Consider the following 27,992-nt stretch of genomic DNA (forward strand, 5'->3'; position numbering starts at 1 on the left):
AGCCCTCCACAAAGCTTCTCAAGTAGGGATTGGCATACCGCTGAAAATATCTGCCATCTCCAGGATTTGAACCCGGGCCCTCCCAGTGAGGAGCCTATATGTTAGCCTCCGCACCATCCCAATCCCCCTCACATTTTTCCATGTGCCTGTGCTCACCCCAGTTCATAGCCTATACAGGTATCCCTCACATTACACAGTTCATCTTAATATTTTTTATTGTACTCTAGCCTATATCATTATCAGCAATGCTCTTTAACTATAAATATTATTCCTATTGGGCCCGAGCAATCATTCAAAAAGTGGATTAAATTTCTCTAATTCCACAGATCATACATTTACAATTGTATGGAATTTTAATTTTGATTTTAACAATTGCTCTACAAAAAATACATGTGAATTGGAATTGTGTGTAATGAGGGGCATCTATATTTTTAAACTTCATTTTCAGGATTAATAAAAGTCCACAGTAATTTTTCTATAGTTTCTGCTTCAATATTTACTTTTCAGCCATTAAGTATTTGTGGTCTTTCCTTTTTTTGTAGGCCTTGCTTGATTAATTTGTGTATGAACCTATTAATCAAATGTTTGAATTCCTGGAATAAATTACCATAGAAGTAGATTATGTGTGGGCTACATATTGTTTAACAGGATCCCACGCTTTTGTGTAGACAGATGTAAACCTGTGTTTCAGTAATGAATTAATTTGAAATTTTCATCAAATATTTTCACTAAGTTTCAAATCAATCACTCTTGTCTGGCCAATTTACTCTTTTGCCAGTTCATGTATGCTGATTAAACCTATGCTACTTAAATGAAAACTTTTAACAGTAAATTAGAATAACATTTCTGCTCATGAAGGCATTATGTAAATAGTATGTGAAATCAAATGGCGGTAAAACCTTTTGTCAACCCCTACTTAAAACTCAATAAAGATTTTACAGGGTCCGTACAATAAGTATTGGGACTAGTTCCAAACATCAAAATTTGTTGCAGTTATCATTACAATTACTTAATAATCTTCAAAATACATTCCTCCTGCATGGATTCACTCTTAGTTTGGTGCATCTGCCACTTGTCAAAAACCGGCTGGAAGTCGGTTTCCGGAATACTGTTGAGAGCCTTTGTTGTCGCCGCTTGAACCGCCTCAATGGAGTCAAACCGATATCCTTTGAGGTAATAACGTTGTCGAGAAAATCTTCATCTTCCTGGATGCCGTCCAAAATTTCTTGTGAAATTTCCACCCACAACAGTTTTTGTTCCTCGCTCAAGACTTTTGGCAGCAGCTTTCCGCACACTTTCCTCATCGCAAGATTCTGTTTTACAATGGTGTGGACGGTTCCAACTGAAAGGTTGGTCTCCTCACTGATAAGGGAGATGGTTAAATACCTGTCAGAGTCCAAAACGTTTTTCACATTGGCCACCTGAGCATCGGTTCGAGCGGTTGTCAGACATCCAACGTAGTGCTCATCTTCAACGAGCTACCTGCCTTCCTTAAACATTTTGTACCAATCAAAAACTCTTGTGCGGCTTAAGGCAACATCCGCATAAGCCTGTTGAATGAGTTCAAGGGTCTCCGATGGGGATTTCCCGAGTTTAACACAAAACTTTACAGCGTAGCGTTGCTCGACGGTGCGCTCCATGCTGGCGCGACGACACCACAAACAATCACATGTCACAAAAATTCACCTCCTGTCTCAACCCATGCCCAGAGGTGACTGAACTTAAGTGTGCCTGAGTGGTGGGGGAGCCCTCTACTGAGCCGGCCAGTTGGACCCCCATCCACCGCTCTGCTGAGGCTACAGCGAACCAGTCACGATACTTATTGTATGGACCCTGTAAAATAAATTTTTCAGTGATATCATATGTGTATCTAATCATGAGTATCCAGCTTTCACCCAGCACTCCTTTGAAATGTGTAGTTATTTTCCACATGAAGCATTGCTGTTTCCAATGGTGCACCCTTTGCTCTACAACAGATGAAATTTAAAAAATGCAGAGCTGTTGAATAAACCAAGTGCTTCATAGTATTTCTCGTGATCCACTTCCAGATATCTCTTAATTTTGCACCACTGAAGCAGTTTTTTAATTTTGAAGAATTTTTAAATCTTAAAACTTATTGCATTTAAAAGAAATATGTGCATGATCAAATTTAAAAGCAATGATATCTAAGTAAAACAATGTTATCAAGTATAAAAAGTGATAACTGTTCACTTTTAAATAAAGTATTTGGTGCTTATTAATGAATACACTCTTTTATAGCTGCCCATTTTATCTTTTCCATTAGTGTAGAGTTTTGCTTAGTTGGTAGTTTTTAAATAAATTCTTGATGTTCAAGTGAATATCATGAAGGCAGGATTCCCATCCCACTCATATTAACTTTTCTTGTTACAAACATTTTGCCTACCATGTGGTTAAATGGTTTGCCTGCCTTATGTTTTAAGAGCCAATACTCAGATTGAGTTTATAAGTTCGTAATTAATGGCTTTATGCTAGAAATACATGGGATAAAAGATGCCACCAGAAAAAGTGAAATGTAAGCAAAACTGGTGGCAGAGGTTGTTTTAAATATTGAGAGAGAGTTCTATTCTCATATATCTCATCAACTTATGCAAATTTATGTTCAAAATTTGAATATGATGATGTGGTGCATTTTTATTGATTTTCAAGAAAGCTTCAGATACTATTTCTCTAATAGCAATCAAACATTATTCAAGTAAAAGCAATTGATGGGAATTTATAATTTTAGTTCTTGAAATAGTTGGTTGGATATGGATCAAATACCTTACCTACATGGGTACTTACTTAACAACACCATAATGAATTTATTTAGGATTTAAAGCTTTCCCAGTGAACACCATTCACAAAGATTTCTTAGGTTTCACACTAGGTAGAATTGAAGAATATCAATATTTCAATGGCTTACTCTGCCATTAACTTAGGAATGAAATTTCTAAGCCAGAAAAGCTGTTGGCTTGCATTTATAATGGCTGGAAAGAGTCAGATGTGCTCTGATTGATTTGGTGAGTTACAATTTTCCGATCCAATCAATCAGCCAATATTTCTTCAAGTTTCTTGACTACTGGATTCCAAGGTTTATTTTTTGGCCAGCCATTGCCTCTATCTAGTGAGTTGGTTTCCAAATGTTGGTTCCACAACTTCCTCCACAACATGTTCACAGGAGCCGTTTGCACTGAGGAGGAGTTCCATGCTTGCTAAGTCAGTCTGATGGCCCATGGGAAGACAGTGTTTCTGCCAATGCCAGTTTTTCCGGGTGGAAGAGTCTAATACATCTCTCATGTTCTTTCAGCCACTTTTCAATGTATTGTTCCCTCTCTCCAACATGTGCTTTTTATATTGGCTAGGATCTAGTAGGTTCCTGGGATCTTCATCCCCATCTTATCTTTTGGCAGAAGAAAGGAGCATTTGTATCTTCCTTTGACGTTGGCAAATGGATATAATTCAGAGACATGGGAGGCAGGTTCTGGTGATTGGATTTCCCTCTTTTCTTTTCATTTGGATAGGACCTCCCCAAGGCCCAAGTGCCAAGTTGTTTCAGCATTGTCTGTGTGTATTCCTTAGGAAGGTCATCTTCAGGTGCTTTAACTCCCCCTTTAGCCCCTCTGGGTCGGATGTTTCTTTTTGCTGGGTGAAGGAAAGTGTAATAACACACCTGTCATCTGTGCTGGATGGTGTTATCCCTCCCATTTAATTGGTAGGTCCACGTGGATTAGTTTCCTGTACACAATGTGAACCAGTCTGCCACCCCCTTTCATTTGAATGAATTTGATAGCACTTGCATACAAAGAATCCTACCCTCTCAAATATTTGAATGATGTAGCCATGCATTCAATGATTTACCTAGTTGTGCTCACATAATTTAACTTAAACTTAACTTTAGGACTTCTAGAATACATGCACACATGTAAGTATGGAATTGCCTTTTGAATGCCAAAAGACCTTCAAAAGGTAGTACCATTTTTATGTAACATACTGGAGCTACGAGGGTGGTTCAATAAGTACCCATGTTAGAAATGAAGGAACCATTTTTTTTATTTTTCAACATAGTCTCCTTTTAGAAAGATGCACTTCTCCCAACAGGCCATTTTTTTAACCCCTCCAAAAAATATGATTTGTCGAACTCTCCAAAATACGCCTCTGTCTCGGCGATAACTTCCTCGTTTGAGCTAAACAATTTTTCTGCGAGCCATTTCTTCATGTTAGGGAATAAGAAAAAGTCGCAGGGAGCCAGATCGAGTGAATACGGGGGGTGCGGCAGCAATTCATAACGTAGTTCATGCAGTTTGGCGGCGACAACTCACGATGAATGTGCTGGTGCCTTATCATGATGAAACAGCACTTCTTTTTCGCCAAATGCGGCCGTGTCTCCTTCAATTTTTTGTCAAAGCGGTCCAATAACTCACTGTAATATTTCCCAGTGATCGTTCTTCATTTTTCTAAAAAAATCCATGAGGATGACGCCATTTGCATCCCAAAAAACCGTCGCCATGACCTTTCCGGCCGATCGGACCATCTTCGCCTTCTTTGGAGCAGATTCACCGGGAGAAATTCATTGTTTTGATTGTTCTTAGTTTCTGGTGTGTAATGATGAATCCAGGTTTCATCAACAGTGATAACTCGACGCAGAAACACCGTCAGATCTCACTTAAATTGCTGCAAACACTGCTTCAAAGTTGACAGCCGGATCAGCTTGTTGTCCACCGTGAGCAATCGCGGCACCCATCGGGCCGACAATTTTTTCATTGCCAACTTATCATGTAAAATATTAATTGCCGTTCCGGTCGACCCACTCACGGCCTCTGCTACTTCGCGCACTTTCGTTCGTCAATCAGCAAGAATCATGGCGTGGACTTTTTGAATGATTTCCTCGGTAACCACATCTGCCGGGCGTCCTGGTCGCTCCTCGTCATAAACAGATGTTCGCCCACGTTTCCGATGATTCAGATGACCTTTCCGGCCGATCGGACCATCTTCGCCTTCTTTGGAGCAGATTCACCGGGAGAAATTCATTGTTTTGATTGTTCTTAGTTTCTGGTGTGTAATGATGAATCCAGGTTTCATCAACAGTGATAACTCGACGCAGAAACACCGTCAGATCTCACTTAAATTGCTGCAAACACTGCTTCAAAGTTGACAGCCGGATCAGCTTGTTGTCCACCGTGAGCAATCGCGGCACCCATCGGGCCGACAATTTTTTCATTGCCAACTTATCATGTAAAATATTAATTGCCGTTCCGGTCGACCCACTCACGGCCTCTGCTACTTCGCGCACTTTCGTTCGTCAATCAGCAAGAATCATGGCGTGGACTTTTTGAATGATTTCCTCGGTAACCACATCTGCCGGGCGTCCTGGTCGCTCCTCGTCATAAACAGATGTTCGCCCACGTTTAAATTCGTTGAACCAATATCTCTGTGGTCATAGATTGCGAAGTGTTCCCATAAAAAGCATCCAACTTTGCTTTTATCTCCTCGCATTTCCTCCCATCCAAAAACAAAAAGCGAATTACCGAACGATACTGCTCTTTTTCCATCTTAGCGAAAATCAAGAAACACGTCTTACTCGAATGGCTGCCAAATCCAAAATAACCTTTAAATCAGTCTGAAATTTGTTTGACCGTCGTTTGATAGATGGTAGCACACGATGATAACATAAACTTCCCTCAGGAATGCCCTTTGTAGTCAAACACAGGTACTGATTGAACCTCCCTCGTATTTGCAAGTACTCTTTACCTAATTCAAGAAAAATTGTTGCATTTCATCCATTTCCCAACTAAAATGTCACATAAGCCTCCAATGAAAATTTTCAGCCCCATTAAATTTAACTGATTGGTACAAAACTTTGTTTTAAGAAATAAAGTTGCTGCTGGTGCAGAGTAATTTTTATCCTGATAGGTAGAAGAAAAACTCAGTTCTCTCATTGTAAGTTTTGTGTGGTGTTTCCAAGTTTTATCACTTTCTCTTCTCAACAAATGTGTTATGTTTTTTTGGTTGAACCAATCTGTATTCTTCTTTCTTTAAAACTAATACTCTTTATAGAATCCTTTTTGGAAAAATCCCCTATGTTGTTATGAAGGTTGTGGCAGAGGATCTGTTCCTTTGACTTTGATTATTATTTTTGCAAGAAAATCTTTTGAATGTTTGTGTGAATGTTTTGCTTGGGTAGTCATCCGTTTGTTTGCTTGCATGACCTGTTGCTTGGGATTAATTTAATTTTGAGAATGCATAGCATTAGAATTTCCCTACTCTGTTGCTATTTATCTTTGAGTGTATATATCTGTTGCAAGTGGAGGTTCATTAAGTAGCTTAAAATGAAAAAGTTATTTTATTTTTGGTGCATGGTTGACAATTTGTTGGGTTTTAAATGCTTTGGTTTTCCAGGACCTCTTTTCTTAACTTAATATTTGCATATGGTAATGATAAAGGGCTAAAACCCATTTAGCTGTGGTATGGTAATTAGTTATTTTAATGTTATTCTATTTCAAAACAATCTCTTTGATGGATTAATATGTGATGGTTTTCAATGTTAAAAAGTAATATTTTAATTCAAGATTGGATTTCATTGCCTACTTGGTGAGGTAAAAATACACTCATGAATAGTATAATAATAAAAGCTGGCATGTAAATTTTATTCACAATATCTTGAGTTCTTTTGCTCAAATAAAATAAATACTGAACAGAATTAATGCATTTGAGTAGTAATTGTTTTGCTATTAATAGTTTTCACCCATTTTCATTAATGGCAAACCTCAAAAAAGTCCAAATTGATAATAATTGTAATCATTTTTGAATAATTTTGCCTCAAATTAAGTAAGCAGCTCACATTTTTTGAGAGAAATAATGATTATGTTATTTTATATGCATATTATATTATATCCTTGACCATCTCTTGCTATACTGACTAAGATATATCTTTGCGAATTCATCACCTATAGCCTGAGAGTCACTACATCCATATATCCAGTGCCATCCATTTGTGCCCAGGATCAAATCTCTGACTGGTTTGATTCCCTTGCTGAGTGCCTGCATTGGAATGTGCGAAAGAGGCAAAAGCATCTGGATGAGCTGTCAGATTTGACACATTCCAGCTCCAATGATACATTGGATTCACTAGAGCACACTGATCAACTGGATAGCTAGGCGTATGCTGAGGATTTAAAATGAGGGAGCTGAAGACAAACAGGGTGTGAAGTAAGACTTGTATTATTCTTGCACAAGAATATTCTTGTTTTTTATTTTTCTTTATTGCTCAAATTATGGTTTTACATTGCATTAAATTATAAGTACCTTTATTGGATACAGAGAATTGGTTAAGATATTTCCACCAGTAATCTTTACCCAGATGAATAATTTGAAAGAGTGGTGAGGATTTGAAATTGGTTTTATTTCATTATCACTTGTGTAAAGAAGGTAACTAAGTCAAGTTGCCAATATTTTTTTCATGAGGCCTTCAAAATGTGAACTGTTCAATTCAGTTTCAAGTTCAATTGATTGCAATTTGAGGTAAATAAAATTATTCTAATGATTTCTCATAATGTCTCCTTCCTTTTCAAGTATTTTTTCCACAAAATGGGGACTATATGGCAAAAACAATGGAATCTTATCAAAAGTAATGAATTTTCTTATATTATTCCATGGTTTAAGTATATTAAAACATTGTCATTTCATCTCAATTAGTTGGTCAAAAGTACTGCATAAGTTAGGCCATTTTCTCTTTTTTTGTATTTGTACTCTGTGAATTAAAATTCTAAGGATAGAAGTGAGAAGCAACTCTAAAAATTTGGTGGATTAACTGAAAATTTATTTCATCGATTTTCATTCATTAGTTCTATATATGTCAAATGAAAACTTATTTAATTGTGATATTTTATTGTACGCTACATGCTATCATGGAGTGCATTTGCAAAGTGTGAATAACTAATAAATCACAGAGGTTAATTTTTCAAGCCATTGTTTAACACTGAGGTTGTAAAAGATGAGTTTCATGAGATAGTGAAATGCTCTTAATTACAGGTATTGCCTGGATTTCCCTTGTGAGTGTTTTGCTGAAGAATGAGAATGCAGGATATCCTGACAGATTTATTGACTGAATTCAATCATAAAGTTGTAATTCCTCTCCAAGCTAACTGACCATGTATCGGCTTTGATACTCTGTTTTTCTCATTCCCACAATCCCTTGTCAAAGGAGAATTAAGTTGAAAAAATTTTAATGTGGACCACTGGGTGAATTCCAAAAAATTGAAAATCAATGGTGAGCTTCAGAGGGTAATTTCTGGTATAACTTTTAGAGTGTGGAAGCTCATCCATTTTTGTATCATATTTTAAAAATGGCTAATTGTTGAGTACTCAGTTACGTGGTTAACTATTGTCTCTCATTGTTGAAATGATTTGTTTTTAATTCTGTTTTTAAAAAGTTTGGTCATTACATTTTTTTACTTTTATTTGGGCCATGGCTCTCTGCTAATTTATGTAAAGTCTCTAATTTTAGAAAAGTTTCATCACAATGTGAGCATGTTAAGTTTAGTAGTGTTTGAAATTCTTCAACGGTAATTGTCTTCCCTTTGCTTTTAGTACTCGAAATGAAAGAATGCTCAGTTAAACATCTGCAGACAATTTAGCAAGCTGCTATTAAAAATGGGCTGTTGCATAAATTGTTCTTATGAAACTTTTAATTTTACCCATTATATTCTGATCAAAATGATGCAGCAACCACTGCCATCTGAAAGAATATAATTTACTAAATGCTTCAGCATGGTTGGTGAAAAATGATGTTGGGTGAATCTAACCCTTAGTGTGAATTGATGTGGGAATAGTAGGTTATTGGCAGTTGTCAATGTGGGTTCAGAGGTGTGGTAGTAATTGCCTAACATTAGTTTTGAGGATGAGATAGGTGGTTGTATTGGTTATGTTTGTAATATTTATGCCCATTTGTTCACTTGCACCATGATTGTCACCAGTTACTCATCCTCTGTGAGTGATGAGACTGATGTGAAAATTATCAATTGATAGGGACCATTTTCTTCATAACATAAGTAGTAGACAACTCCAAGTCTGGTCTATGTCCATCTTAAGCAATCCTCTGAGGAGGAAACATACTGTCTGAAATTTTTTGTTTACCATTCACCAAGAGGTGTAACTTGGATAAGTTTTTTTATGGTATGATTTTTTATGATTACTTCATTTTACATAACAAACTCTCTTAAATATTTTTGAGCCCAAACAATAGTTACTTTTACCCATTACTATTCTGACCTAAAGCAGTTACAAAGCTACAAAGGAGGATAGAAATAAGAAATGTGAGGCGTTTTCTCTGCTAATGCATATGATTAAATATTGGTCATGAGGAAGTTCACGGAATCGATGACATTTTTATGTGCCAAGTCTCAAGCTTGAACCAAAGGAGAATGTATTTTTTGTGGGCAAGGGAGGTTAATAGGGATTTAAAAGAGGAAACCGCTAGTTTCCTTTAGAAAAAGGAATTCAGGGTTACCCATATGAATATTTTATGTTTGCTCATTGATTTGGTGCACCTTTCGAGTTTATTTTGGAATATAGTACTCAAGTAGCAGTGAGAAATAATTTTCATAGTATATTTTCATTGGTGCCAATTATGAGTATTTATTGTGAAAAAGAATAGTAATTTGGAGGAGAAATGTGTTTGTTTCAATAGTATTAACTTAATGATTGCCATGTATAGTTGCTAAATTTGGTGCAAAAATTTCCAGGCTATTTGGCCAAGAAATGTAAAATTTATGAAAAATGCCTGCAGAAATATAATTATTCATAATAATTTGCAGACAATTATACAAGTTAAAACATGCTATATGTAATCAGGTTTATTAAAAGAGAATGAAGTATAAGCATATGAATTAATCAATTGTTATATACATTCATAGCCAGAGAGAAATAAGTCACTTGGAGTGGTGGTGGCACTTCTGGGAAATAGTGGTCAGTATTTGCTAACAGCGACATTGGTACTCAAAGGCTTAATATTATTAATGCAATCCTTATGTAAGACAAGGAAAAATATTTGTTACATTTTTCATAAGTTCATTTCAAATACATTCTTGGAATTTATTTCTATTTTTATTTATTTGGAAAACCTGATATGAAATTGAAACAAATAGTCCTCCCAAGAATCACATAGTTACCATTATACATTGGAGTTACTATTTATTGATATCATTTATCAGCATTTGAGTGAAACAATTAAAAAAATAGTGATAAATATCATGAAATACCATGAAAATATGCTTTAGCCTCCATGATTCAAATGATTCCTACATGGAAATGAATAGTTTACCCTCATCATTGAGAATCATCATTAAAAAAATGGCAAATCTATTGAGTTTGTATGAAAAATTAGCTCATTGCTAATCCCAGGTGGCATGGCATTCTCCTCCGTGTTTTTTCTATTTCTCTTTTGTAGTTGTTTTACTGCTCTGGGTTAACTTGGTAATTGTCATGCTCTACAATGTTGTTGGGAGATTTCCAAGTACTTGAAAACTCTCTAGACTCAAATAATAAAGATTTGGGGTTGTCTACTGTACTAATATGCTGGAGTTCAGTCATAGTTTGTAAAAAAATACAACTTTTATAAATTTTACAGTTTTTAGATCAAATGAGGTCTATGTAATCTGTATTCAACTAAAAAATGAACACTACTGGTATTTACAATTGCAATGGCATTTGTTGTAGATATAGTTGTCATATATTTAGACTGCAAAAGAAACACTATTTTCTGTGACAAAGTAAGTGGTGCTTTTGTAAAATTTGTTTAAGAATATGCTTGCATATGAACATATTCAAATTTATGTGTAGAGATACTATAATCCAGGCCTTATCAATAAAATTTCTAGCATATATTCACCCTCTATACCACTGGAAAGTGTATTCAGTTGTTGACAGTGTAATTAATTAAGTCTATAGGTAAATTGCATTATTTTTCTTCAACGTTTTGGTTTGATCATCAAAATCTCTAGAAAAGTCGAGTGGAGAATATTTTTGGACTAGATTGAATCTATATTTGGAGTTGATAGTTAAATTGTTTACCATTGTTTATCAATGGTAGTGAAATTTGAAAATTTACTTAAAATCATCATCTTATCTTTGATGGACTGGTACTATTTTTTAATTATTCTAATTAAGTACTGAATAATGTAGGCAATCAGATGGCGACTGTGCTAGAAATTGATCACATGAAGTTATAGTCAGTGGCTTAGACCAGATACCTGGTTTTGCCTTCCTTGTGGGTCACTCTCATTTCCAATCATCAGCTGATATTTGTGAATGCAGCTGAACTCTTTTTTCACAGTGCACTCCATAGGAACATAATACAGTACAACAAAGTCAATCCGTCAACCACATTTTCTATAACTGATATGGTATGAAGTTTACTATTGCATAACATTTTAGTTATTTGAAATATGTAATACCTGGTTGAAGTTCTCCGGGATCATAAATTTACATTTTACAATGCCGCTTCCGAATCACAAGCTTTTCTTCTGATTAGTCAGATAATGAGTCTAATGTCCCTTTCATTCCCTGTAATACTTCATAAAATGTGAATCTGCATCATTCATAGTCTGAAGCTATGGATGTCATTGTACAATGATGATTGAATAAGGTTAAGGAGAATAAGGATTTATCTCCAATAAGGATTCAAATGTTAATTGAGACTGCAGTGTGATTAGAAATGTACAATATACCTAGAGCAAATTTTTGGGTCAATTGGAATCAATAATCAAATAAGATGCTCTCCGTTTTCAGCCAGAAAAGTTAAAAAGGTAGCAGGTTCATAGATTTTTTTCAACCAACATTAACATCAATGCTTAGTTTGATGTGACAAAAATATTTTATTTGCTTAAAGGTATATTAAAGATGATTTTACAAAAATGATGCTTCAAAATAATATTCAGGATGAGGATGTTATAAGAGAGAAAATCAGCATGGGTTGGTTACATGAGAAATCATTATATTAAAGCTATCTGGCTAAATGGCATAAGGGAGATGAAAGGCGGTTTTTCAGCTTAAGTTATTCATTCTGCAGCCATTTTTAGAGAGGGAGTACATTTATTTATTACTGTTGTTCTCTTTGATTCTAATTATCATCCAAAATTCATTTATCTTCCTGGTTATAGACAATGTTTATGGCCTCAATGGTTCATAAATTGTAAGATAAATATCAAGTCTGAGATATATATTAAATGTTGCTGGTAATAATTGGATTCTATTTTCTTTGAAAATTTGGCCGTTTTTCATGATTTCTAATCGATTATAAACAATATGCACTTGACTTTATAGATTTTGTCTCAGCAGAATAAATTTCCCATTGTTTAGTTGTTTCGTTGTAATAGAGTGTCTGGAAATGGCTCTGGATGAAACTATGTAAGCTCCTTAGACTCCAAACCATATAAAGTTTTCATTGGCTTTAGATTGGATCAGCTACTTGTGGAGCATTCAAACTGAACTAGTTGATAAAGAAGTGCTATTGATGCATGAGGACATCATAGTTCTTTAAATTCTGTGGGTGAAATGGTAAGGATGTATGTGATCAGTATATGTTTTAAATACAATCATAGCTTTTCATTTCATGGCAGGGCCGACATTATTGTACCAGCACTTATGAGTTCAACATATTGTAATTACCAGAAATACATGTTTGGAACAAAATGATTTTTAAACAATTTTTTTAGGAAGAAATGCAATAAATATGTCATGAAATACTACATGTACTTACTATAATACTGGCTATCAGGTAGGTGGCCAATTAGAAAAGAGAAGCCATGAATGAGCTTGAACCATTGTGTAATACAAAAAATAACTTATTAACTTAATTCATGAATTCATTGATAACCCCTTTCTAATGAAGTAGATTTACAGCTGAACTTACGAGATCTTCATTTAAACCTTGACTTGTATTTATAATATTTTGGTTCCATTGAAAAATATATTAATTTGTGCAGGAAAGCTATAGAATTTGACCAGTCTTACACCTATGGACAATTATTAATCCCCATTAATCATCACATTTTCAGTCATTTACTTGGTACGAATCTCTTCAAAATATAATATACGAAGTGAATTTCCTTTTGGAAAGTACTAGTTATAGATTGTCTGTCATTAAACAAAATAATATGAATGCTCAACATGGGGTGTAACCCATCTGCTTATCGACTTGGGTGTCACAATTTTGAATCCTTCAAATTTAAGGGACACACTTAATTTTTCTTTAATGGACCACTTGAGGTGAGAACAAAGCCATTAGTATCAGGGCAAGTGATGATTGATACTAGTGATATAACTAGTATTGCCTATGTAGAGAATTTAATTGTGTAGAGATTTTAAACTGTTATTAAAGAAAGGAAGTTATACTATTTGGAGAAACAATAAAATGTTAATATTTATATTAATTTTATTTTTGTCATAATTTCAATTTTGAGGATATTCACAGTACATACAAGTATGACTCTGATTCAGATTCAGTTCTAATCTGTATTCTTCGAGGCTCAGGCAGGTTTTATTCTTGCAGCCAGTCTTGGTGAAGCATATGAATTTACATCCAAATTTTATGCAAGTATGTGTTTCGAATGTTAGGAAATTACACTTCACAGCCTTGGATTGGCATTAGAGGCATTGGTATTTTTTTTTCTTTTGACTAATTTTTCATCAAACTTTTGGTATTCTCATATTAGGTGAATAATTAGTTGAATAACAAAATTTCTAAATTTCCAAAATTGTCGGTCTCTTTGAAATATATTTTACACTTCAGACAATAGTAGATGTTTTGAATGACACTGAACAAATTTACTTAAATTCAATCCCAGAGATTCAAAAAACATTTTTCAAGCAATAATTGCTTAAACTTTAAGCTTAAACATTAATCATGATGAAAAAATATTGTCTTTTAATTTATTTAAAAAAATAATGAATATGAGTGGGTTCGAAATTCGTATAATCTTCTGTTACATTTAATTTATTAATGGATTAATGGCCTAAAATGAGTAAAGATAGTAAATGTGACAAGTAATGCCAATACATCAAGAGTGACAACTATTATTACAAGTTATTAGAATGTAAGAACATAGGAACATGTCGATGGAGCCAACACTTAATGCACCACTTTTAGCATTTGCTATTGGTACAATATAGCACTATGAAGGATAAAACTGCTTTCAATACAAGTCCTGAGTGGTTACAAATTTCTTCCTTACAAACTTTAGTTATTTACAGTATTAGAAAACTTGGGTTCCTAAAGTGAGCCCGGGATCTCTTCATATTGATTGCACATTTTTGCTTGTGCTAACTATGCAGTGTTCAGTTAAACAATTTAATAAAATGAACTTAATGGATTCAAGCTTTACTTAATTGAAATTTCATATATCAGTAATAACAGCAGAAACTACAATTGTCCATTGTTCCTTTTGTTATTATGAATTAAATCATAGAATTTGAATTCGTTTGGTTTTCATAATGGTTAATGAATTTAAAACCTATGAGTCAATCAAAAGAATTCCTAGTTTTAAAAACATTCCCTGAGGTGACTTATGATGCATTTTAGCCAAAACAATTTTTTGATGGATGTCTGGTTTAGCACCCCTAGGCAATTTCACATTAATACGCAATTTATATAGTCACACCACTATTAGAATTTTGTGACAGTCCTGAATTAATGAAGCAGCATATAAAATATTTCATCTAATAAAAAATAAAAAATTTCTTAACTAAATAGTCTCATGGTGTAATTGTTTTAGATGGAAAATTCTTACTGAGTGTGAAGTAATTTTACCATGTACATGAATTAAATAAAAACATATATCTATAATGTTAAACATTCATATTTGCCAGTTACCATCTGGTGCAATTTACCTATGGAAATAGCCTGTACAATAAAACCGAAAGCACTTTTCATGACATATTTTTGTACTTAAAATTAGTCTCTGTTCTCCTTTGGAAATCATGTTTTATACCCATTTTGATATTTTATTTCAAAGTAACAATGAGTAACATTGTAAACTGGATTTACAGTAATATGATACAATGTATAGGTTATAATTAATTACTAAATTATCGAATCTGAAAAAATCTTTTTCTCATCTGCATTCCAATCATTTATGGAATCTGAATGTTCAAATAAATTATGTTTCCTGGATAATTCTTGGTTAAGTTCATTTTATTTAAAAATGAACTAGATGATAATGTATCATTTGTATTTAACTGTAAGTATGTACATTTTCTTTAAGATGATAGGTGCGCTATTATTTTGTTTTGTTTTTATAATGAGAAAAGTATTGTACTGAATCTACTGAGAATTTTTTTACAAATATTTTTGTTGATGGATTGCTAATACTTTAAGCTCTTCATTTTTATATTGCCAGGTGAGGGTATTTGGCTTTTATTTAATATTATACTATTATTAAAGTCGAGCATATGCTAGTTATTATAGAATTATTTTTATATTGTAGTCAAGGATAAAGTGAATGTTTAAATAATTCAATGACTAATTGCTGTGCATATGAAGGTTGGAGTTGGTAGAAAACATTTTGTTCATCACTTTTGTTTATCTAATTATGCAAAGTAAAACTTTTTCTGTTGAAATGAAACCCAGAAAAACATTTATGTCATGTATTGTATTTTGTGGGATTAGTGTATTTATTACTATTTGGAATTATATCTTTTTATTCAGAATATATTAATGTCTTCTTTCTGTCATTTTATCCTGGATGAAACATTTTGAATACTATGTATAGGTGTCTTTTAGGTGGTGAATGTGTATGAAGTAATAGCCTGTATAATTAAATCCTGAAAAAAAATATATATATATATATATATATATATATATATATATACATACACATATATATACATATACATATATATACATATATATTTCTATATATGTATACATATAATACATATATTTTATATATATATATATATATATATATATATATATATATATATATATATATATATATATATATATATATATATATATTCAAACACGAAATCCCGCCAAACGGCGAATAAATACTCATATATACAGAAACAGATATAAGGAAAAGGGATAGGAACACATATAAAGGACGAACACAATAAAGGTGGGGAAGGCGGAATCGAACGGATCACAAGAGTAAAAATATTTCCTTGACCGGGACTCGAACCTTGGATCTTTCCACTTGCCGGGCGGATGCTCTTAACCACTTGAGCTATCGAGGAAACGTAATTTACCCTGAGATCCGTGGGTCTAATATGTCGCCAAGCGCCCCGATTCTTTAGCCAAGAGATGGCGTCAGGGGACTGTTCCACCCACCAAAGGAGAAATAGACAATACACAAGAGGAAAGGAGAGTGGTTTAGAATTCATACAACATCATACAGGAAAGGAACAGTGCGTTTCGTGGCACGCATAGCCAGAAGAAAGAGATGAGCCACATTGGCCAAATACACATTCAAACACGAAATCCCGCCAAACGGCGAATAAATACTCATATATACAGAAACAGATATAAGGAAAAGGGATAGGAACACATATAAAGGACGAACACAATAAAGGTGGGGAAGGCGGAATCGAACGGATCACAAGAGTAAAAATATTTCCTTGACCGGGACTCGAACCTCGGATCTTTCCACTTGCCGGGCGGATGCTCTTAACCACTTGAGCTATCGAGGAAACGTAATTTACCCTGAGATCCGTGGGTCTAATATGTCGCCAAGCGCCCCGATTCTTTAGCCAAGAGATGGCGTCAGGGGACTGTTCCACCCACCAAAGGAGAAATAGACAATACACAAGAGGAAAGGAGAGTGGTTTAGAATTCATACAACATCATACAGGAAAGGAACAGTGCGTTTCGTGGCACGCATAGCCAGAAGAAAGAGATGAGCCACATTGGCCAAATACACATTCAAACACGAAATCCCGCCAAACGGCGAATAAATACTCATATATACAGAAACAGATATAAGGAAAAGGGATAGGAACACATATAAAGGACGAACACAATAAAGGTGGGGAAGGCGGAATCGAACGGATCACAAGAGTAAAAATATTTCCTTGACCGGGACTCGAACCTCGGATCTTTCCACTTGCCGGGCGGATGCATATATATATATATATATATATATATATATAATCCTATATATATATATATATATATATATATATATATATATATATATATATATAATCCTATATATATATAGGATTAATAACCACCGCGCCTCGTGCAATCCCTCCTCCCCGTCCGCTGGTCTCCCCATCCCTAAACATGCTTCCCATCATAATACCCCTTTCAACCAGTGTTAAAATGTTTCCGTCCTAGCGTCCCTTCCCACATCCGATAACCCTATAGAATTAAAAACTCTTGAAATGGCATTCATTTACATCTGTATGGCCTATCAGCATCCGGGCCTCAATGTCGTTCACTGATGGGAGTGGCCTAAAATTGTTACTTTGTGGAAGCAAAGCATATCGGGGGGTGGACACTGTGTTTTTCCGAATGAGTTTTGGTGTACGTGGCCTTTGTTTTGACCTACATGGTCCTTATCAATACTTTATATATATATATATATATATATATATATATATATATATATATATATATATATATATATATATATATATATATATATATATATATATATATATATATATATTTTATTTATATATATATATATATATATATATGTATAAATAAATGTATATGCAGATGCGTGGCCTATACAAGTTCAAGATAATTTTGAAGCCCTAGGCGCGCAGTATCTATACAAATTCATGATAACTACAAAGTTCTGGGTGCGTGTTATACATAAGGTGCATGTTATTGATGTGAAAATACAGTACTTTGCATTATACTAAAGGTAGATAAGATTTGGAGGTCAATGTATTGAAATGGTTTGCTTTGCTATTTCGTTTCACAGTACCATAAAATACACAAATAAACAACTACTGGCGTGTATTATGTGAGATTGTGATACTTGGGTACCATTCTTCATGTTGGAAAAAATTATCAAACACATTTGAAAGTAACAATGCATAAGACACCACGCCAATCAATTATCATTTGCTCCATACTATGTAGAAATGCTCTTTCAATGAATATTATAGGACAATAACATTGCAAAATAACACCTGAAAAGTATACCCACTCCAGTTATACATACATGGCAGAGGCATTCTTGACAGGGGATCGAGATGGTGCGGTGGCTAACGTACTGGCTTCCCACCCAAAGGGCGCTGGTTCAAATCCTGGCAGTGTTGAATATTTTTGAGAGGTATCTCTATCCCTACTTGAGGTGCTCTGTGGAGGGCACTTTGAGTGAGTACATCCGTCGGATGGGAAGTTAAACTGCGGACCCCTTGGCGCCTTTTGTAAAGAGTAGGCTAAGCCAACGCCGGGTTTCTCTCCACCCTTCATCCTTTCCTGTCCATCCCCTATGGCGCAAATGACCTTAGCTGTCGGTCGCCTCCCCTAAATACTACTACTACACTCTCGACATTCACTCATTTTGGATCTCTCTTATAATTGGTGAACACATTAAATATATTTATAACAGGTGGCAAAATGAACGAGTCCAGGATATTGTAGGAGTGTCATTCCTTGTGGTGGAGTGAATAAGTTTCAAGGAATGAACAAGTTAATCCATAATTTTATGGAAGACAAGAGAAAACTGAGAGAAATTTTGCCTCAGTGTAAGAATCAATTATTCTGGCATTCTTACATCCATATGAGAAATAAAATCTTCAAGGGCATTTTTGCTGATCTGCTCTCTTGATTAGTCATTTGTGTGTAATTTTACCCTTTATGCTGCCAAATTGTCAAGAAATAATATGAGAACGTATGAAGCACTCTGATGTTCATGCACTAATAATTATAGTATTACATTTTTGGAGATAAACTAAATGTTAATAAATTTAGCTACTCTTCTGAAAAAAATTGTAACCTCATAGAAGGCAAAATTAGAGAATTTGACCACTATTTTTATGAATGGTAAAAGGGTACATTTTTATGGGGTGAAAGAATGAAAAGCTCCCATAAAATTTCCAGCATTGCTATATTGATACGCATCTTATTCATATCAGCTGTGGAGTCACATCTCCTCAAACCAACATCACTTGGGTAGTTAAGCTAAACAATTAGAAAAAGCTTATGCAACACAACATTTTATTTCTATGGAATTTTTAATATTTACAATATACCTCCATTCTGATACATAATTGCACATTTTAAAGTAGGTAAATGCCAACAAAGCTGGCTTGATTAAATTAAATTTGTCTTTCACACAGCTTGTTTGTAAAAATGGACAACCATGCCCACTTATTTTGTATTCATAGTCATTTTTTGTGTGTTATGGATACTATTAAGTCATTTAGTATCACATTATATGCAGAATGCAATTTTTATGAAATAATTTATTATTTCATATTTTTTCAGTAGTTACAGTATCCCAACCAAACGGTTGTTTGCTGTTCAGATGCCTCATTTCAACACTGCTCAAATGTTATGATGCCAAGCTTCTTAAATCAAATTTTTGACTACTCTTCACTTCACACCATTTTTTATCTGCATCATAATGGTTCATTGAGGCCAACAAAGCATCTTGTTTGACTGACCTCTCTATAATCTTCAGCACCCTCTCAGCCTCTTTATATAATTTATTAAGTTTTAACTCCTCTTGATGAAGCTGTTCTTCTAGCTCACCATACGTCTTCTTTGGAGTCGTGCTTTCTTTCCTAGAAAGATAAACAGCATTAACCCGGTTAAAATTAGACTTTAAACACCATTATGTCAAGCAGAATGAAATTTGAGCTCAAACAAAGTCGTTAAAGTTGCTTGTAGATTTGTTTCAAAAAAGAATATCCACTTCCAGAGAAAAGCTCTTCAAGTAGTAGTATTTAGCTGAGGCGACCGACTGCTGAGGTCATTTGCGCCATAGGGGATGGACAGGGGGGGAAAAAAAGGGTGGCTCGATGGTAGGTTGGGTAGGGCGTTTGATTGACAACCTGAAGGTCTCTGGTTTGAAAAGCTCTTCAAGGGTACATGCATTCCATTTCAATGAAATTTGTATTTATTACTACATATATCCTGTACTTCAAGGTATGGTGACCACTTCAAAAATGCCTACTGTATTGTAGGGAAAGTGTGAAGTCACAAGGTAAACCAATATACCAGTAGGTTAGATAGTTTCTGTTTTGCCTTGGCATGAACACATTGCTTAAGTGGGCATCTGACTGCCATTAAAATATTTTATGGAACTGGTTTTCAACATTTCACGTTTTGAGAATAGTTTTAATTTTCACCTACGTCTACGTAATACCGCACAAGCTGCGCAAGGGTATGTGGAGGAAGGTGTTTAAGTCACCAGCCATGCATGTGCATTCATTTTTACTCCCGCGTAGATATCAGTTTAATCATACCCTCTAACAAAGTTATTCACAAGAAAGGAGCTGCTTACATGAAAAAATTTTCAATAACAGGATATATTCAAATCATGAGGGAACAATTTTAAGAAAGTGGGTCTAATTAAAATGCATGCAGGATTTTGAAAAGATATATTCAATATCAATACTAATTATCAACTTATTGCCGATGATCATATCCACTTTAATCTCTCAAGGAACGAGGAAAAAATGACATTTTAAATCTATCCGTTCTACTATCAGCAGGTCCAGGGTGTCTAAGAAGCCTTCCTGGATCTAATCCACCTCAAATGTCCCTTCCACCACTTCATGAGATGCCTCCCTCCATATTATATTTCCTATCTTCAGGGTTCTAATAAATTATAAAAAATTGCCAAGCATGCAAAAATGGAAAAAAATATGTTTCGCAAATGTGTTACAATTTAGATTCATACTGACTTGTCATCTCTGCCCCCCTCCCCACTCAATATTGTGGTCAGGATGTTTTCTCTCTCCCACCCTGAATTTCAACCCAGAATCTGTTTCTATACCAATGCTATTTGAGGAAGTCAACTGATAATCATTAGGGAGAATCAAAATGCAGTGAGGAAATATGCTCGCAAGTATAGGTTTGAATTCTGATTTTTAATCCAGATTTTGTAATTCCCGGGCTTCTCTTGGTTAATTTCAATGGTCTGCAATCGTAACAGGTTTTTAGGCATCTAAACCTCTTTTATACATATAATAGCCACTTCCCGCTCAAACTACGTGAATAGGACTAGATCCCTTTCAAACCTAGGACTCGGGTCCACCAGAGAAATTCTCATTGCACGTATTAATAATCAACATACCTGGTCACCTTCTTCTCACTGCTATGTGCTGCTATCCTCTCCCTATCCAATGATGCCATCTCCTCCTGCAAATTCCAGATTGTTTCCTCCTCTTCTGCAGCTTGCTTTTTGATCACTGACAATATGTAATAGTTTTGACTGAGTTGGGAGTTGGGGGAGGAGGAAGGCGTTGAGAGGCTCAAGGAGAGGGATGAGCAGGATGAGGAAGGAGAAGACACAGAAGGAAGGAAGCTGGAGACCAAGGATTCTGACGAGAGAGAGTGGGAGAGGGAAGAGGGCTGGCTGTTGCTTGAGACCATCACATTAGCTGCCAGAGGAATACTTTCAGTCGCCATCACAGTGTCCATTTTAACTGTACCTTGTGTTCCGTTGAAAGAGTCATATTTTTGGTAGTTATTCATATTGACATCCTTTTTCGCACTTTCAATTGGAGTCTCTTGCGTCTCTTGATGGAGGTTTCCCACCCTCGCCAAGTCTTTCCTAACTTTTCCAACATGTAAAGCATTCTTCCCCGAGGCAACTTTTTGGTTTGCATTGAGGAACACATTATCCCTATCACAACTCGAGTGGCAACTCTTAACGACGCTCTCGCACGAGTAGCTCGGAGACCATGAAGTCTTCTTGGGTTGCTCCGTAGCCTCGGGGCTGCGCGTGATGCGGCTCGTGTGCCCCGACCTCTCCTCGGAACCCTTCCCCTCGTCCCTGGCCTCCTCACCCTTCCTGCCCATCCTCTCAAAGAAGAGCCGCAGCTGGGACACGACGGACACGGGCGCACCATCCTCCGTGGTGCACGTCACCGGAAAGTCCGACGGCAGGTCGTGCAGCGACTTGGCGCGCTTGGCTCGACTCCGGGCCAACGGCATACAGGGAATGGGCTGCAGGCCGAGGTCCTCGGAGCTGGTGCAGGGCCTGCTCAACGAGAGCTGCTTCCGGGGGTCAAGGGCGCTGCCCCCGTTGCTCCCGAGGGCCTCGAAGAGACGCCGCCGCTCGTGGACGGTGGCCCCGCCCCGTTGGCAGAGCTCCTTCAGTCGCTCGACTTCGTCCGTGAGGCGGTCGTCGCCGGCCCTGCCCCCGGGGCCGCGGAGGTCATCCATAACGTCGGGGTGAGGCGTATCCGTGATGCGGAGGATGTCGAGGAAGCGCACGTCCCCCAGGGGCGTTTGCTTCATCAGCTCCACGGCCAACGTCCGCGTCCACCGGGTGAAGCTCTCGGCGTCGTCCGCCTGGGGAGGATAAACGCCTTAGCTGAATTTCATCTTGCGTATTCTGATTAAGTGAGGGGTTATTTATACGTGGAATAAACAATGAAAACAATTTGCGAAGGATGTGGAGAAGTAAGTCTCGGGTGGTGACAATGGTAATTCTAAACTTATGGTCATCACTAAAACTAATAGAGATGGTTACTAAATTTTTATTTGTAATTCTTAAGACATCTACATATTCACCATCCTGTGTTCTACATTTCTCCCAGCGATTTTTGACCTTTCAAGGGCTGTCATTGTAGGACTCAGCAGATTGCTTCGAAAGCCAATGTCTCGCCTCTTGAATGACGTCGTCTGTGCTGTCAAATCTCTGACCCCGCATTGTTTTTTTATAGTTCTGGGAATAAGAAAAGTCCCTTTGGGTAAGATCGGGAGAATAGGGAGGATGTGGCAAAGTTTCAAAGCCAATTCGCTTTAATTGCCGATCGCGCCGTGGTCACGATTGCAGGTCGCGCCGTGTTTGCTTCTGAAAATGAGTCTGTAGTCGTGGAACCCAGCATGATGACACCTTTACCATGTACAGTTCTTCTTGAGTAACTTTCCAAATACAGCAATAACCAAGATCAGTCTCTCTCACGATCATTTGTATGAGTGCTCTTCGGTCTAATGGGATGGAGTACTCCACTTTCGTCACTGTGACGGCATCGTCCGTTAGTGATGGGCTTCCAATTCTTGGTACGTCTGTGAGGAATGTGTAGACAGTTTGAAACCTTTACAACTGCCACCTTTACAACTGCGTCATGTGACGGGCTATCATTTGCATAAACAGCCATCATTTCATTTTGGATTTACCGGGTAGTGTAACCTTTCAAATGAAGGAAGCTAATCACACTGCCAGCCTACATCTTCTCCATACTGCGAGTTGCTTACTTCACTTCCTGAAACAAAAATCAACACAAGAAGCTCTAATTTATAACACTGTGGTCGATTGAAATGAATAATAAATTTTATCCAGATATCTCGGGTATTTCTAATAATAATTACTTAAAAACGATACCCCTACGTATTGATGCCCTTCGATTCTGCACATACACGTATCGTATATTTGATCTTTCGCGTAAAAGTATTGAATGCGATGGAGCTGTTTATTTTACCTCAACATATTAGACATAAAATATCATGTTATTTCCACATGAGAAGGGATACTCAGTGCAATATCACAGCCAATGTGCCACTCCCAAACAGGACATAATCTCCCATAATCGCCACGCATCTGGATTCTATATCGATACGAACTTTATAGAGAATCTTCTTGGTCCAAACGTCGCTGTATACGGGAGTGACACTCAAACCCTACTCACAGTAGGGCTTCCAATAGGTGCCATGATTCCCGCTACATCTACCGTAGATGCAAGCAGAGCACTTTTACCAAACGCACGCAGTGGCTGCACATTATCCCTCACGATAGCCGTACTACATTGCCGCACACTGGCACTTTTAAGCTGCTCAGTATACAAACTAATTCTCATTACAATAAAAATTGAAAATTGCATAATGGTAGAAAATATCTTAACGACTTTAATAACTGCATTTGTTTCTTATTAATAAAAAACCCACAGAATCCCGGGATGTCAGATGGCTACTCTTATAGTGAGCAATATAATAAATTTTGTTAAATTCAAGTGTCTTGACCTCTGTAGATGCAGGAGGCTAATAACAGCAATGTAAGCATGATCGACCAAGTAGACTTGATTGTTTAACATTGGTATATTATCAGTATTTAGTATTTGACATTTTCGAAGTAATACTGAGGTCACTTGTGGCACAAAAATATAATAAAAGGTAAACCTCCTTACTATGGCACAAGTGTCAATATGTTATCACTGACGGAGCACGGATTAAATTGTTGGGACAATATACTGGCATAGAAACAGATAATGTTAGGACTGAATGTGTCCCGTCAATTAAATACTGTGCATAGTCCTAGAGAAAATGCCTCACGGACATGAAGGCCATTTTTCATGAGCCAAGTCCAATATATTCAACAACGGCAAACATAATAGGTACTTAGGGAAATTTCTTACGTTACAAAACTATGCTAAACATACACACACAGTCCATGGAATAAATATCACCAAACAATTTTCCTATATTTAAGGCGCGTATCAGGTGACATTATCAATTATAATATCACCTGATACGTCAATGTCAATTATAAAATATTGAAGCGAGACGAATAATTATTTCCTGTTTATTCAACTGTAACGGTACGCGGTAGTCCAGGGGTAGAGCTGGACTACTGACCGGAGGGCCCGTGGTTCGATTACCGGGTATACCTCTCTCAGGACCCTCATCTTCATCCGAGCCGTATGATTTTTCGGGCTGCAGAACTTCAAGGGACACCATCTACATCAATACCCTGCGAGCCACCAAAAAGCCACCATAACCGGCGCAGGGAAAGGAACTGGACCCCCTACCCTGATGAGTGCATTTCACACGCCCTATAGGGCTTAGTACTGAGTGAACTCTTCCATCACCTACCAAACCGACCTTCGTGTTGATTTCTGTGTTTATGGTTTTTTTATTCATTACTAGAAAGTACAACTTATCTTCATTTAATTCATTTAACCCACATATAATTTATCCTAAACTTTGCAGCTATTTGACCCTGAAAAAATTATAATATCAATGTATTTGGGATGGAAATACTAGGGTAATATTATAAACTACATATTGAGAGGGAATGGTCGATGGAGCTTGATAGGCAACCATTTTGGAGCGCTGGATAACGTCAAAGAGGCCGTAAGCACTTGAACAAGATTTTTACGTCGACGCCTTCCAGGAAGCGTACAGCTACTGCCAGTGGTGCTGGCTATTTTGCATAATTTGTACATTTGATGTGCAATACATTTTTTACCGGGTTTATTCTACTTATTTTTGGTAAACACCCTGCAAGCTGTTGCTGTTTGCGTGGGAACTTAATCCATTCACCCTTGCCTGGGCAACGCTTGTCACTTCACATATGCGAGCCACCAAAAAGCCACCATAACCTGGGCAACGCTTGTCACTGAGTAATACATATTGAAAGAGTCACTCTTCCCAGAAGACCCACTATTTGGTACTACGTTACGTACACCACAGGACGCACGCATGCGTGGGTACCTGGCATAGGATCAAGGGAGACGCGTCCACTTCCCTCGGGAAAAGGGCGAAGGCGTGCTGTCTCCTCGGAACCCTCCGAAGGCTGAGGTTCCTTAAGGGAAGCCTTCTGCGCGGCCTGGAGACTGAGGAGGCATGAGCCTTGCCCCTTTCGTCCGCCAGGTAGACCTCCAGCGAGCCGCGGTTCACGCGGAGGTAGCGGGGCTCCCAGCGGGGCGACCACTCCGATCGGGCGCAGTGGAGCACTCCTGCAACAAAGGAAAAAAGACAAGTAGCGAATAGTGCGAATATCACCAGTGGAGACAAGCAAATAGTTATCATTTCTCTATTTGCCTCAATGCGGAGGGGGAATTGCTGCTGCGAAAGAATTGACTAATAAATAGGCTGCCAGAAATTAGGCCTCTCTTCTTGATAGAAATCTTTGGAAAGCGGACATTTTTAGTAAACCTACACTGATCACAATTTTTCGGAGCAGTCTCTGAGTCGGTAGATAAAATTACGGAATTATCCTCTTCTTACGGAACTAATGAGTAGGTTTAAGCTTGAGTCATAAGGTTTTATTTCTGGATTTCAGGCACGTTCGGTTTCCGAGGTCATATTCTTCCGAAACTGTATCTAAACATAAAATATCCCATCAGAAAACGTCCCTCACCGCGGGTGAATGGAACAAATGACCTTGGATGGACGACTACATCATTCATGAAGTTATTAAGGGCTTAATCATTTCACACTATCTTGTCTACTTAAAAGCGTGTACCCAGGTTGATGCAGGGTTCATTGAAACAACATTTATAATAATGAAACTACGCATTTGTGTTTGTTCCTCGTATATACGGGTCATTCCACCTCAATTCAACCAACGATTTTCCCCTTGACCCCTCCAATTTTGCAGAAAAACGGCGGAAGTCTTTTGCCTCATACGAGTATCTTCAAACAGTTTTCTGGAAAAATCGTTGATTCATGTTATTTTTTTTAAATTCTCCAATTTTGTCTATGATCGAAACGTCACGCTGTATTTTCCTGATTACCTCACTACAAATGAGGTTAGTAAGAGATTATGCCTCATATAAAAGCTCAAGTCCCTCTAAGGTGGTAGATGAAGTTATTAATGATTTATATTTTGAATGTTAATTAAAATTATAATTTCATATTATTGTAAAGTGGCTTTCCTCAAAAGGTCAAAACACCTTCGAATCGACCAAACCCTTTTTTTTAGAATTAGTATACTGTTTTTAAGCATACAGATTTATACATGCATGATATTTACTGAGTATGTATTCCATATTTATATTTGTATTTGGGGTGGAAAAATATAATTACAACACATCATCTTTTCCACTCTGACGCCGCGTGTCCAACCATTGCGCACTCGATCAGGATGCCCACAAATACCCTTGAGTTGCCAAGAAAATGGCGAAAAGCTTTGCGAATCATGATAGAATACTATAAAACTGAATTGTTTACCGGGAAGGTTGATAGCATTTATTTAAATCAAGATATTAATTTAATAACCAGTAAAGAGAGCAAATAGAATTTGAGAATGCCCATTGAAATACGAAATTATATTTCAACCTTCTCACAATGCTTGCATAAAGGAGAGGTAGTGATAGCAATTCTTATTTTGAAAAGGGAATAATGCTGACTTCTCTCAACAATTTCTGTTTCCTAATTGTTTTATTGTGTTTCCCACGAACGCGGTCTTCCTTCCTTGCAATTCAAGCCGCCGCACAGGGGACCAATCTTAATGACTGAAATGTATGCCAAAAATAATAAAGCTTGTAAATATTTGTTTAGCTCCATTTGTTATACCACCATCGAATGATAGTTTTTGAAAATCTTTTTACGAAATTATTTCCAAAATTACAGTAATAAAGTCAATTAAATGTGACTATGACTTAGACTCCGAATTTAGAAATAGTGATAATGAATGAAATGCATAACATTTAAGTTCAGAGCGAAAATTTGCACGCATACTAATAGAATAACTTCACAAATGTAACTATTAAAGGTAAGGCTAAAGTTATAAAATAGTGGTAAAAACATAATAACACGAGAGCGTTTGATAAAGAGTGATCATACATGTTCTTTACTCATATTATATGCAAAGCGCAAAAATTTAACTTTAGATTAATGTGCGAAGCATATGTGACGCGAGTTCCACTGACTTGTCTGTAACGTATTGCAACGGCCGATGAAAGTTGAAACACGTTGAGTTCACATGCGGGAACGAAGGGGGCAATGCGCGGCGAGCAATACTCTGCGTGGAAATGTCACTTCCCCGAAAACGAATCGTCCCCCAAGGCTTTGTAATGATACGGAAGGCTTATGGAGAGTCTGTTCTTCCCTGAACCACAGCTATGGGGTGCAT

At 36.7% G+C, this 27,992-nt stretch overlaps 2 protein-coding genes across 7 annotated transcripts in view; one reads left to right on the forward strand and one right to left on the reverse strand.

Moving 5' to 3' along the window:
* Positions 1 to 15,704, forward strand: part of LOC139685644 (NAD kinase-like) — a 243,241-nt gene extending 227,537 nt beyond the window's left edge. For 5 of the 6 annotated variants that reach the window (XM_071582598.1, XM_071582595.1, XM_071582596.1 and 2 more), the window contains 2 exons: positions 6,951 to 7,206; positions 8,029 to 15,704. In XM_071582598.1, the coding sequence (XP_071438699.1) occupies positions 6,951 to 7,155 (205 nt within the window). In that variant the 3' untranslated portion in view covers positions 7,156 to 7,206; positions 8,029 to 15,704. Of the gene's footprint in view, positions 1 to 6,950; positions 7,207 to 8,028 lie in introns of those variants that run through there. The other variant, XM_071582599.1, reaches the window with a different exon arrangement.
* Positions 15,705 to 19,143: 3,439 nt separating this feature from the next.
* The window catches only part of LOC139685847 (uncharacterized), a 59,199-nt gene continuing 50,350 nt past the window's right edge, over positions 19,144 to 27,992 (reverse strand). Inside the window, exons 2-4 of the mRNA XM_071582959.1 lie at positions 25,628 to 25,872; positions 21,264 to 22,486; positions 19,144 to 19,746 (exon numbers count right to left, since the gene is read on the reverse strand). Coding sequence (XP_071439060.1) covers positions 19,515 to 19,746; positions 21,264 to 22,486; positions 25,628 to 25,872 — 1,700 coding nt within the window. The 3' untranslated portion in view covers positions 19,144 to 19,514. The remainder of the gene's footprint in view (positions 19,747 to 21,263; positions 22,487 to 25,627; positions 25,873 to 27,992) is intronic.

Source organism: Hetaerina americana, unplaced genomic scaffold (genome assembly GCF_022747635.1).
Source record: "Hetaerina americana unplaced genomic scaffold, ioHetAmer1.1.p SCAF_12, whole genome shotgun sequence".
Lineage (NCBI taxonomy): Eukaryota > Metazoa > Arthropoda > Insecta > Odonata > Calopterygidae > Hetaerina > Hetaerina americana.